This window comes from Diplotaxodon limnothrissa, linkage group LG15, assembly GCF_057381915.1.
Source record: "Diplotaxodon limnothrissa isolate DT_005_m linkage group LG15, D_limnothrissa_male_GT1.1, whole genome shotgun sequence".
NCBI lineage: Eukaryota > Metazoa > Chordata > Actinopteri > Cichliformes > Cichlidae > Diplotaxodon > Diplotaxodon limnothrissa.
This window is the reverse complement of record NC_140610.1, coordinates 17,019,156-17,033,008: the sequence shown is the minus strand read 5'-3', so window position 1 is coordinate 17,033,008 and position 13,853 is coordinate 17,019,156. Positions and strand designations below refer to the sequence as shown.

General features: G+C 40.2%; 1 protein-coding gene across 5 annotated transcripts in view; it reads right to left on the bottom strand.

Annotated features, from left to right (window-relative positions):
• The window catches only part of lama2 (laminin, alpha 2), a 228,480-nt gene that overhangs the window by 44,783 nt on the left and 169,844 nt on the right, over positions 1 to 13,853 (bottom strand). For all 5 annotated transcript variants that reach the window (XM_085372570.1, XM_085372571.1, XM_085372572.1 and 2 more), the window contains 2 exons: positions 13,199 to 13,297; positions 11,169 to 11,280 (listed from right to left, as the gene is read on the bottom strand). In XM_085372570.1, the coding sequence (XP_085228696.1) occupies positions 11,169 to 11,280; positions 13,199 to 13,297 (211 nt within the window). The remainder of the gene's footprint in view (positions 1 to 11,168; positions 11,281 to 13,198; positions 13,298 to 13,853) is intronic.

Below are 13,853 nucleotides of genomic sequence, written 5' to 3'. Positions count from 1 at the left end.
TTTTATATTTTAAATATATAGGTATTATCAAGTTCGGATGTTTTTATTTTAGTCACCTTAACAGTTCTGCTTAGCTTCGCTAACAAACCTTTCAGCAACCAAGAGCAGAAAAACTTCAAAACAAGCTTTGAAACACACCACTGACACGTAATCATCTTATGAAATCAGTTTATACACTGGCCAGCAATTCCTGTAATGACATATTCACTTTATATTTTAGCTCAGTTTTATTTTTTACTCTCTCCTGGGAAAATAATCTGGGTATTTTCAGTTGTTAGATGATCAAATTTAGTTTAAAAACAACATTAACACACCAGAGCTTGGTGCATGAAAGGGAGAGTCTAATCTATTTATCAGAGCTAAAGATTTCTCTGTCAGTTCTTTGTGCGTTTGTCACCATGATCAGCTTCTTTGACAATTTTCAGTAGTTAGTCTGTTATATACAAGACAAACAGCCAAGAGGGTCAATCTCCTTTTAGTGTATAGGCAATATACAGCCCAACTGTGTAAGCAAAATAACTCCATAAAGATGGTTAAAAACATGAAAAAAATGTCCTATTTAGTAGGGCTGTTCGATATAATGATATATATCGGATGACGATATAAAAACGTCTATCGTTTCATTTTACGCTATCGTTTGTTTCGTGGTGTCACAAAATAAACTGTTTACGGCAATATTATTTCATCGTTTTGATGGTCACTGTAGTGGCTATATTCATTTCTTAAAGTTCTCTCTTTCTCTTATATTTTATATAACCACACTACGGACGGACAAGCGCCTGTTTTTATGCGTTGTCGTTAGCAACAACGACGGTAACAGCATCGCGTTTTCGCTTGTTTATGTTCCACATAAACCTTTCACAATAAAGCTCAAGATTAGTGATGTGCGATACCACTGATTTCCTTTCTGATCCGATACCAAGTAACATTCAGGGTGGTATCGACAATACTGATACTTTGTACAAAAACGTATTTTATTTATTGTATCTCAAATTATAGCATCATAATGATTACAGGACATCAGATTACTTGTTCTTATCACTTAATAATGCAGAGTTCATCATATAGAAATTAAAAAAACTGAAGTTGTGCGCTATTTGAACACCTTGCCTGCCTGCAGCACTAAAGGACTCTGTGAGAGACGTCTGTCTCGCCCTAGCAGCACCTGTCCCTCTCCTCCTCTTCAGTCTCAACATACGCTCGTCATATTCTGTGATATGATTTACTCTGAGGTGTTTGACAAGGTTAGTGATGTTGCCACAACCATACATGCCAACCCTCCCGATTTTTCCGGGAGAATACCGAATTTCAGTGCCCCTCCCGAAAATCTCCCGGAGCCACCATTCTCCCGAATTTCTCCCGATTTTCCACCCGGACAACAAAATTGAAAAACCATATCGCAGAATTCATAGCGCGGCCCAGCCAATTCCAGTTTCCAACAATGGCGACAGCTACTTGGTTTTAATATTACTCTTATTTCTCTTTCTTGGTCGCAAAAAAACTTTTAACATATTTTCAGGTGAGAATGTAGCTGTGTAAACTTCAAATATCGTCTTCAAACCCCCGCGGTCTTTCGCTACTCGGGTTAAACATGATATATAAGTCACTTTGATAACTTAAAAATGTTATTGTTTGGCTTTTTCAGTGTTTTATTTGTTCGTGAGTAAATCGGTTTGGCTGAGATTAAAGTTATTAGATTCGATTAATTTAAATTTAACTTTATTAATCCCTCGGGAGGGTTCCTCTGGGGTTTTCATACAGCTGAATAAACGTCAAAAAGAAAATGATTAAATAGAAGTGTGAGACGGTCGAGTGTTTACGCCAGCGCCCGGTTATATTTTAGATAGCAAGGAGCAGACGGCAGAGTTTCACTCCACCGAGGGAACTCATGACGTACTACCCGGCTTTCTTTAGACCACGAAGGCCGGGTCCTCAGGTGGAAGCAGCCTCTGAATTTGGACACCCCCGCTGTTTCCGGGTCGGCCAAACATTTAACGTATTTTATCCGATAAATAAACACTGTAAAATGTATTCCCCCCCAACAGCCCTAGTATGGCCACAACACCTCACTCTTGGAGCACTTTTTTGCCACATGTATCGCAAACCACGTCTCAGCTGTTTGTGGAGGTAAAATAAGTCCTCACATGACTCCAATTAGGCTCAGCCATTGTTGTGCGTGTGCACGCCAAGGGGCGCGAGACATTTATACAGCCGTATTTCGCACATGACTATGAAAGGCGGAAGAGGAAGTAGTTCCTTTGAATGTAGACAATCCGAATGATATTACTAAAATATCGATATTTTAATGTGAGAATCGATTCTAGACCATAAATGATTGGTATCGGAGGAATCGATATTTCAGGATCGATCCGCACATCACTACTCAAGATCCTGTTGAGACTTTTCAAAATAAACGTAATCACGTGAAAGAGCATGTTATTTGCAGATGAGAAGTAAAAAAAGAGCGGCCGGGTGCTAAAAAATAAACCTTAGACTCAAAGGTTAGGACAGGCTTTTCCCCGCAGCACGCCGTGTAATAAATACTCACAAAGAAAACGGCAGCCGTTACAACTTATGTCTAAAAATGTGTAGTTTCATGCATCGGTTAAAACACTCGACTCCAGCTACATGACGCGCAGCTGGAAACACTTCCTGCAAGTCGAGCTTCCCGAGATTCACAGAATTTACAGAAAATGTTGCATTTTTGTGATTTATATCGTTATTGGGACGATAGAATTCTTATATCGGGATATGAGATTTGGGTCATATCGCACAGCCCTACTATTTAGTGCAAAGAAGTAAAACTACATTCTGAAAATGTTCACACCACGCAAACTGTTAATTTACAAAACGGATAGTGGACACTCTAACATTCAGCAAATGATTCAGCACAAATTTCATGGCAATCCATTAGCTGCTGAGAAATTTCAGCCATCACTAAACACTAGCATCCCCAGGCTTCTACCTTTCTACCTATAAAACCCGAGAGCAGTCAAATGGTGGAAGTGGAAGCTAAATTGGCTAGTCATTCATATGTATATTAGGTCGTTACCTAGGAATTCTGGAGGGAGGGGAGTGGGGGTGAGTGATTGAGGGGGTGGGGGAGCTGCTAAAAGCTGTGAACTTCCTTTTGTGTTTCATCTTGATGCATTCTCAATCATCCAGGGAAATAAATCTCCAAAAGTCACCAACTTGGAGTGTTTCAGTTTGCCATCTTGGGGAGAAATCAACACACATGGGTGTATGTCCTTTGTTGCTGACATTTATTGATAAAAACAGTACAAAAAACCAACCATTTGTACACATATTTACAAATAATTCAACATTGTCAGCAATCACTCACAATCCTGGCACTGCCACGGTATCTGTCGTCTGCATTTACCACATGTGTACCTGTAGCAGTGAACACATCGCACAGTGGCCTGATTTTTTTTGCATCTGTGTTTGACCTGACACGTGGCCCTTTTTCCAGGGCTCGGTGTGGAGGGTTCTGCCCGAAGCAACTGATCTTTTCTTGCCTTCTTCGCAGCTACATGAGAGTGAGCCAACTCTGTTGCAAGCGCCACCAGGAAGTCCACCCGTCTTTCCTTCGTCCCGGTGCATGCTTGATACAGCACATGTGCATTCAGTGCTGCCATGTCAATCATGTTATAAAACACGGCGACTGGCCAGCGCCGTGTTCCTTTGCGGACAGTGTACTCCCGAACCATCTGGTCCATCACATCCACGCCACACTTTGTTTTGTTGTAAAGGGTGACAGTGTTTGGCTTTCTTTTGGTGGTGTTATCAGTCTGAACCACGCTGTGCATGCTGCTAAGAATATAGACTGTCTTCTTCCGTTTGGCCGCATACGCCGTCAGCGTGGCAGCAGAGGTTGAAAACACCTAAGAAATAAGATAAATTGTTATTTTCATAGCCCTTTTACACACAATGAAACACATAAACATAGAACCACAAAAGACCTGCAACATACCTGAGTGGTGAATTCATTGCGATCTGTCTGTCTAGTGGATTGAGGAATTTCCCTGCGAATCTTGTTGACTGTGCCGAGGATGGTGGTTTTCCGTCCAAGAAGTTTTTGCGCAAGTGAAAGCGATGTGAAAAAATTGTCCGTGGTAACATTTCTGCCCTTGTCTAGGAATGGTTCCATCAGCCTCATTACTACATTTTCAGAAAGTCTCTCCCCGGTGGGACGACTGGGGTCCTTGCCAAGATATGGGAAGACATTGCAAATGTACTTGGATTTTAGGTCGCAAGCCACCCAAAACTTGATCCCAAACTTGTCCGGCTTACTTGCAATATACTGCAGGAAACCGCAACGAGTCTTTGATGGGAAAAGCTGTTCATCAACGGTGATATGTAGACCAGGGTTGTAGCACGTGATGCAGTTGGTGACAAATGATCCCCACACACTGGAAATTGCAGCAAACTTGTCAGTCTTTGCTCGATCACAGCGGGTGGACTTGTCATCAAAGCGTAGGTGTTGCATGATGTTTTGGAAGCGGTTTCGTGCCATAGTTCCAATTATCTGTGGGTTTCCCAGGTTTGCTGACCAGCAGTCATTTACCGATGGAAGCCTGCAAACCCCCCGCAAGATCACAATTGCAATAAATGCCATTAGTTCAGGGAGGTCCATGAACCAATGAACGTCCTCCGTTTCCTGTGCATGTTGAATAGTCCATTCTTGAATGCTACGAAGCATGTCAAGAGTGACGAAACACAGGAAGCTCTGAAGGCGAGTCGAGAATGCAGCACTGAATGCACATGTGCTGTATCAAGCATGCACCGGGACGAAGGAAAGACGGGTGGACTTCCTGGTGGCGCTTGCAACAGAGTTGGCTCACTCTCATGTAGCTGCGAAGAAGGCAAGAAAAGATCAGTTGCTTCGGGCAGAACCCTCCACACCGAGCCCTGGAAAAAGGGCCACGTGTCAGGTCAAACACAGATGCAAAAAAAATCAGGCCACTGTGCGATGTGTTCACTGCTACAGGTACACATGTGGTAAATGCAGACGACAGATACCGTGGCAGTGCCAGGATTGTGAGTGATTGCTGACAATGTTGAATTATTTGTAAATATGTGTACAAATGGTTGGTTTTTTGTACTGTTTTTATCAATAAATGTCAGCAACAAAGGACATACACCCATGTGTGTTGATTTCTCCCCAAGATGGCAAACTGAAACACTCCAAGTTGGTGACTTTTGGAGATTTATTTCCCTGGATGATTGAGAATGCATCAAGATGAAACACAAAAGGAAGTTCACAGCTTTTAGCAGCTCCCCCACCCCCTCAATCACTCACCCCCACTCCCCTCCCTCCAGAATTCCTAGGTAACGACCTAATATACATATGAATGACTCCAGCATTTGACTGACTGCTCTCCGGCTTTTAAAGGTAGAAACGCAAAATGATGACTCCGCAGGGGTCTAAGGTAGAAAACCAAAATGACTGCTCTCCGGGGGTCTAAGTGTAAAGTAGTGGACAGAAACTGCACAAAATACTAAATTCATCATCCACAGATTGAATTTTCTAAACCTGTATGACTTTAATCTAATGATGGAAACACTGTGTTTTCAAGTATTATCTTGCCTGTTCAGTCCACAGCATTATTATAAGGTAGAATTATCAGAGGGACAACTCAGACTGAGCAGTTTGGAGATAATGTTAGAGAGGCATGGCTGAGATGGTTTGGACATGTGCAGAGGAGGGATAGTGGATGTATTGGACAAAGGTTGCTGAATGCTGTGCTGCCAGGCCAGAGGAAAAGAGGACGACCACATAGGAGTGAAGGAGGACATGCAGAGGACTGGTGTGACAGAAGTGGATGCTAGGGACAGTTTGAGAAGTGCACACAGAAATCCTCTTCATATATACAGAGATGTACCACAGCCAAACAGATGAACACGCCAAACCTGATGGACATTCTGTCTTTGGCAAAGTCTGACAGTAAGACACAAATGCACACGCTAAAGCTCTATTCAAAGCAAAGGAGTTTATGTCTGCCCCTCTTTAATTAAATTACAGCTAGTGAAATCTCAAACTAATCAATAATTAAAATACAGTAAAAAAAAGAGACTCTATGGCTATTCAAACTGCTGCAACCCTAATGAGAAGTGTGTCTGTGTATTTGCTTATGCAAAACGAAAACAGAAGAGGGAAAAACTGAATGTGTGTTTGTGTGGTTTGTGTGTCTGCTGTAATGCTGCAATCCTTTCTCATTTGAAATGTAAACACAATATGATTAAAGTAAGTTCAAAGTTAAACGGAGTATGTGAGTGTTTGGAAGGTGTTTGTGTACGGGTGGGCCTGAGTGTATGTGTGCGCAGTTGTGGCAATGCAGCATTTCCGCTCATTTAAAATGTAAACATGCCGTGATTAGAGCCAAGACAGAAGTAAAGCCATCATGCTAATGAACAGCTGTACTGCATGTGTGTATGTGTGCGCATGTTGCATTTGTGTGTGCGTATGTCTATGAGTTTGTAAGTGTGTGTCACAGCCATATAATTACATAGTAGGATTTAAAAGCCAATTAAACACTTAAAACGTGGATGGAATCATATTATGCTATCTAGTAAACACAGGCACGCACACAGAGAAAAGTGTGTACAGTATTATTATGTGTGTGCATGTGTGTGGCTGTGCATGCGCAGCTGTATGAATGTGTGTGTACATTGGCATCAGTGTTTGTGTATCTGGTGTGTCTGGTGTGTGTGTGTGTGTGTGTGTGTGTGTGTGTGTGTGTGTGTGTGTGTGTGTGCGTGCGCACGCGTTTGTGATAGCCACTAATTAAGTCTCTAATTGCTGCTCTCAATCATCCAGTGAGCTGCGACACAGTCTCTCTTTTCCTCTCTCAGAAACAAACACGTGCGCGCACACAACCATAATCACACAATGATTAGGCAGAGGGCCAGAGAGCTGGGAGCAACAACAAGAAGAGGACAGTTTCATCACAGCCAGCCAGAATGGGTTGGTTTAGTAACTTTCTTTTTATCACACAAGCCATAAAATTTTCATAGTGGAAATCAAAATATTTCATTATTTGACTACACAGTTTTAGAAAGAGCACACTTGTTTGTTGTTCCCACCTAATATCAGCAAAGGGGAGGAAGAGCCACTTATAAATAGATTTATTTGTGCTAAGCCTAAGTAGAATTCAATTAGAGTTGCTCAGGATAAAGTGACTAAAACTAGAGCCACACACGCACATATATAACTATTTTATATATATAACCATTTTCACCAACAAGAATATTATTTTTTTTTAAAGCTTTGACTGTCTAACTGGAGCAGTTATTGAAAGGGAAAACACAGAGAACAACACATTAGACAACAGGGAGCGACTGTGGAAACAGGTGACAAACCAAGCTGCACTCAAGATCCACTTATTCGCTCGCTATGGAGCTTTTATCAGCAGATAAAGTTTAGGTGGTTACCATGGAGCTGCAGTGTTTTTAGTTTTTCTGTTAAAGGGTTGTGTCTTTTGTCCATACTAAAACACCTTTTTCCAGCCAGCATGAATACAAGTAATAAAAAAAAAAAAACTCAGAATAGGGGAAAAAAAACACTTTTGTGACAGCAAAGTTTATCTAAAAATGAGAGTTCAAAAACAAGTGAGTGGAGACTGTTTGAAATCGGCAGCTTTTTCTAATGCCAAAGATGCAGTGGGTTAAAAAAATATCTTGGTGATGGCACACTGCATTGAATTGTGTCACTGATGTTTACTTTGTTAAATGTGAAAAAAGGGGAGTAGCTTTTCTTTCTTCACAGTTCATCCTACACTGGACCTGAGTCCACCCGCTGTCGGCAACAACCTGTTTAACCTAGTGCCCACATAGCCAGTTCACTGCTGGCTGGTCCTTGTAAACAGAGGCTTTACAAATAGGCTGATTTTCCCACAGCCAGAGCCATGTGCCAGGGATAACCACATCAGGGATATAATCTCAGTGACATACACAACCAAGAGTACAAACGATTGTTCGAAACTGTTCATTTAGGATAGTTCAAAGTCTTTATAGGGATAACTTGCACATAAACTAACTTCATTATTCGAAACTTTGTCCATTTTATTTAGATTCCACCACTGCAACACACTACCAGAGAAAAAGTGTAGTAGTCCACTTTAAGGCTAATATTGAAACAACAGGGACTAAATGTGGTGTCAGCTGTAATAGTAGGTAAAGAAGAGCATGAAGGGTTCTAGTACAACCAAAGTGTCGAGCAAAAAAGCACTTTTGGCTAAACAAAAGCTCAAAAGCTACACGTTCAATTCTCGTCCACTCCCACACGGAAGACTGCTAATGGCTTGGAATCCCTAAACAAAGCAGTGAAACCTCTTTTATACTTGAGTTATCATCTGTTGTGCTTATTTTGTGTTGAGTCAAAGAAGAAAACTAATCACAAGCTGGTCACGAAGCCACTGTTGACAGAGCTGAAGGAGGAGATGCAGCAGCTGCACCAGCAAAAAAAAAAAAAAAAAGGAGACTGGAGCTGAATTGAGTGACCTGCTAGTTACATATGCAGAGTATATATTTGTGTGTGAGTGTGTGTGGGCGCATGTGTGCGTAAGACAGAGCCAAAGAAAGAAGCAATCTGCCTGAAGTCGTCACTGCTGGAGGAAACCATCTGGAAAAAACTGCAAAGTCCTGAGAGACTCTTTTACACCAGCATCCCGCTTTTGGACAGTACTTATCCCTAAATCTGTGGCTACATGGATAATATATGATTCGTGGTTAAACAAAGACACCACATGAAGAACTCAAACAAACAAACAAATAATAGTGAAGAAATACCTTTAAGTTGTGAAAATATTTTGGTTCAAATTAATTGAAAATTAATTTAAAGGTGCTGTAAGCCAATATTATTCTATTAACAGTGAATCAAAGCAGCAGGGTTGTTTGAATTCTTAAACCTACAAAGATTTCCTTCTGAGCTACAAGCTTGTTGTTCTAATTTTCTGAAATGCAACGTTACCGTTCTGATTCACCGCTCTCTTGCCTCTTATCAAGACACAGCAAAAATTCTTTATTGTTTTATTATTTATTGTTTTTTCCTTTAAACGCCACTCTGCAGTACATACTTAGCACCACAGCAACGAGCTGGTGAACAGGAGCTGAACATTTACCATGAAAAAATATATTTTAAAAAAGGCCAATGTGGAAAAAAATCTTTAAAAAAAAATTTTGAAGCATGAATCTGTGTATGCATGAGCAATGCTGCTCAAGCTACCATTTGTGATTGAACAAGTACAGTACTTTTTCCTCCAAGCTTCTACCATGACCTGGATGACTGAGAACCCACAATAAGTACAGTATTGTGCAAAGATGTTGATCCGTTCTTCTCGGGAGGAAGAGTAACTTCTTAAAGTGTTCCTGATCAACAGTTTTCCAGGCTTTCTAAAGGTCTTACAAAATGTCTATTTGGATATTGGCTGCTTTTCACTTATTTTCAGTCCTTTTCTTGTAGCAGACAATTTTCAGAAGAATGTTTTTTTCTTCCTTTCTTGTATGTTAAGGCCATAAACACTGAACTATGAATCACTCAAGTGTAAAAAACAACTAGTTTGAAATTGTATCGTTAGGCAATGCTTGGCAGTCCGAGATATGCCAAGCAAACAAGAGATAATCCAAAGAAGAAGTGGCAGACTACAGCAGATTAACAGCATGTAAGAGATTCATCTGGCCCCTCAGTTTATCCATGTACTGTTCAATAAAGCCTCATCAGAAACCATCTCAGTGGAAGAAGCAATTTTTAAGTAAGAGGTGTGCATTATTGCACAAGAAGCAGACATTGCAACAAGGCATTGTCAAAATGTATAAAGAGATGTATACATGGAGTCAAGAAGCAGGTACAACAGTGAGTGCCTACAGCCATCTATAAAACATAGTGGAGGATCTATCATTGTTTGGGGCTACATTTCAAACAGTGGTGTTGGGTAACTTGTCAAAACTGGGTATTATGAACAATTGTGAACACAGAACAATGCCATCAGATTTTGATCCATCGGGCAATTCCATTTGGAAAAAGCGTCTGATTTAAAACTGCTTCGTTTTTCAGCATAACCATGATCCCAAGCACACTGCTAGGGCAATAAATGACCCCGGACCTCAGCATTTTTTAAACAAAGAAGAGCTTTGAATGTCCTTCAAGAAGCCTGGAGAACTATTCCTGAGGACTAAAAGCAATTCTAACCTGGCTAAGAGAGTTCAGGCTGTGCTGAAGAATAAAGGTGCTCATACCAAATATCGATTTTGTAGTGCATTAAGCTTGTTAGAATAGTACAAACTGTTTTTACCTTGTACAGTTTATTTCACTATAATTATGTGGTCACATTTCAATAAATAACTGCACATATTTCCCATTTTCCTAGTAAAAGAAAGGCTGGCTCAAGATTTTTGTGTAGCACTGTAGTTCATGTGCACATGAGCTAGATTGTGCTTTAGAAGCCTCTTTTGCCACATGATGCTACTCTTCAAGGTAATGGAAGAGTTGCTTGCCAACTACCTACAAAACGAACAAAGCCAACTGAGTTGTTGCACCCAATTATCTTGGTAGGTGCTCTCTTTATCACCGTGGTTAGCGATGCTGCAGCCTGCTGGATCTGTCTTTATTGGTCAGGCAACACTTTACTCCGGCAGCTGGCACAGAGCACTGGCAGCTGGCCCATCAGCGACTGTGTTTGAGCTACGTTTTCCATTAGTGATCTTACAAGGGGGTACTAAGATGTTTTGTTTGTCTCACTTTGAAAATGTCACACTTTCAAAGAATAATGATCGAATAGAACGAATACAAGCTGTTTACTCCGAGTAAATGCTGAAATGAGTCTTGGTTGTAACGACACTGCTCTTATCACAGTAATTATTTTATGTGCAATTCAACTTCAGTGTCATTCTGAAGATGCTGCATCTTTATTTAAATGGAGTTTTTAATGTGTTCTGTCATGATAATTATTCATTTCATTACGTTTTCATACTCTTCTGTCCCACTCTCCCGAAATGTAATAACCCAAATTTCCCATTGGGATCTGTTACGTGTAATATTCTCTAATTTAATGAAATGTGCTCTAATGACAGATGAAACTAGGGAGACAATAGACAGATAAATCCTGAAATCCCAGTTGGCAGGATATAGAGGAAGCTAATAGGGGAGAGGTGCTTCTCATTTCTGCTACCTTTAGCTCCGAGCAGTGTGTCCCTGATGAACTGCTCCAGGTCCTCGGCTCGTTTATGAATCCTGTCAGCATCATCCTCAACCTGCTCTCCATCAGCAGACACCTTAGTGGCCTGTACACAAAGACATATACGTTATAAAATAATGAACAACTGCTGAATAAGTGAACGTATCGACTTCTATGGAGCGGAAAAAAGAAGGATGAGATCTTCAACGTAAAGGGCGATGAAAGCAATACATAAGCACTATTGATAATACTGTGCAAACAAATATAAGGATAAATGAATTACTGACATGAAATGAAAACAAAATATCAGACATTAACATGTTCACAAAGGACCAGGAAAACAAGAGACGGATGAATTTTTGACAGACATGAAAACAGTTCCATATACACTCAATGTACATGTACACGCACACACTGACAAAAAGAAAGTGTAGGTAATTACTGTTGTGATTTGACAAGACGATGCTATATCATTTTAGGTGGTTTGTGTGAGAGTATGTGTGTACGTGCGATGGGGTGTGGGGGATAGTATTGCTGTCAACAAATGTCAAGGCCTCAGCCCCTAAAAGGCTGCAGCTTGACAGCACGAATGTGAGTGTTATTTTTCTCCATTTGGTATTTTTAGGTCCCCTCCACTCAAAAAGTGTTTTTTTCCTTCTGTGTTGGTAAACTACTCTTACAGACAACTTTGACTCTCAAAATGGTAAAAAATGAGCGCGTATTAGACAAAGAGTTTGTAGAATACTTCATTATTTATGTGGTATATAAAACTTTAGAGTGTTAACTTTTCATCTTAATTACTTTTATGCATGGACTGATTCTCAAACAGGTAGCGCAGCCCTGAACTTTTATTCTGTGGCATCACAGAATAATAGATGGAATAAACTAGACTCGATTTATATATCACTCTATGGGCTTTCACACACATTCAAAGAGCACTTTAATCTGTGCGCTTAAGACCTGTATCGACCCCGCATTCACACCAAGTTTAGAATCACCAATTAATCTATCTTTGGAAAGTGGGAGGAAGCTGGAGTACCTGAAGAAAACCTACGCAGGCTCAGGGAGAACATGAGTAGGTGTCAGGTGTCCTCCGTCCTGCAAAACCCTCAACTAAACCAAACTGTCTGAAACAGACTGTTTCCAGCTGTATATTCCATGTGAGATATGAAAACTTTGGAACTCTCTGGAGTTCATGTGTGACAACCACTTTATTTTATTAATATCCAACCACTTAGCTACTCATCCGCGCCCAGCTGAGCGATATAGCTGGCCAAAAGAAGCAACACAGAGCTCCAGAGGGTGGGAAAGCTATTCATGACATCAGGTTTGCTTTGAAAAACAAACCATCAAAGTGAAACTGCCATGATAAAGTCCTTAAAATGCCCTTTAAGACATTTTTGACCAACTGGTACAAGTTATTCTGCACTTCATCTTCATTATTTTTGCATAGTATACACAACTAAAAAGAAACATGCATGTAAAAATATAGGATTTAAAAGTTGTGTAAAAATCTGCTTTAAAAATTAGTAAAATGCTCAAAATATGCTTCTCTGACCCTCAATAATACTGGTATATGTTAGCATTTAAAATCTAGATTATCTCGACAAAGAATGGAACAAAAGGCAATCGACATCCAAAGAAGAGCTTTGAATCTCATTCAAGAAGCCTGGAGAACTATTTCTGAAAGAAAGTTCAAGAAAGCTTGCGTAAGAGAAGACTTTTAGAATTGTACAAACTCGATTTTTACCTTACATCCTTTATCTGTATTTATGATTGCATGTTTCAGTGGATAGCAGCACTTAATTCCCAGTGTCTCAGTACTATATATCTATATTTTGACATCCCAGACAGCAAAAACTGTTACACACAATGCTTTAAACTATGATCTCAGTGCCTGTCACAATGTGTATTTGCTCTCCGGCTGCACACAAAGAAAGAGTGAAACAAGGATAAAGACAGGACGAAGGCAGACAACGATGGAGACAAAATTTGAGTCAAAAGAAAAATTCAAAGGGTTTTACCCTGCTGTGTAGCTGGTCCATCTCTGTAACCAGCGATCCCAGGTTGGAGTCAGCCAGTTGCAGTAATCTCTCTGGAGCTTTCTGAGGCGACAACATGTGCTGCCAGAGAGAAACAGAGAGATGAAGGAATTATGGAGAGAAATGTCTGACACATTTTGGCCCTGGGCTAGGCTTTTGAACTGTCTGGCTTTGTGCCGTAGAGCTAAAAAGAAAAGAATAAACAAGTGCGTGCAAAAGGCAAGGAAGACATAAATAATTCAATTGTAAACACATCTGATAAACATATTTAAATTGTCTCAAAGTGCAGTGTGTATTAGCAATATAAATGTGGCAACTTTATGGAATTGTAATTAAGCGCTTGGAAAATTTTGAAAAACTCACTAAGGAGTGTTAATGCAGGATAATCCTTTACCTACAGAACATCTTAAGTGAGCTAAAGTGAGTGTCTCAATGTACGACCATATATTTGATTACACAGCACTTTAAAATGCTTTCTACTTGGTTTATTTTTTACAATAAACCAAGTAGTAGTTATAGTACATATTTTCTTTGTAAAACCTTCGAAGCAGAAAACATTTCCATTCATTCATCCAGCCATCTTTGCATCCTTCTATACTGCTTGTCCAACTTAGTAGGCTATTTATGCCGCCTATTA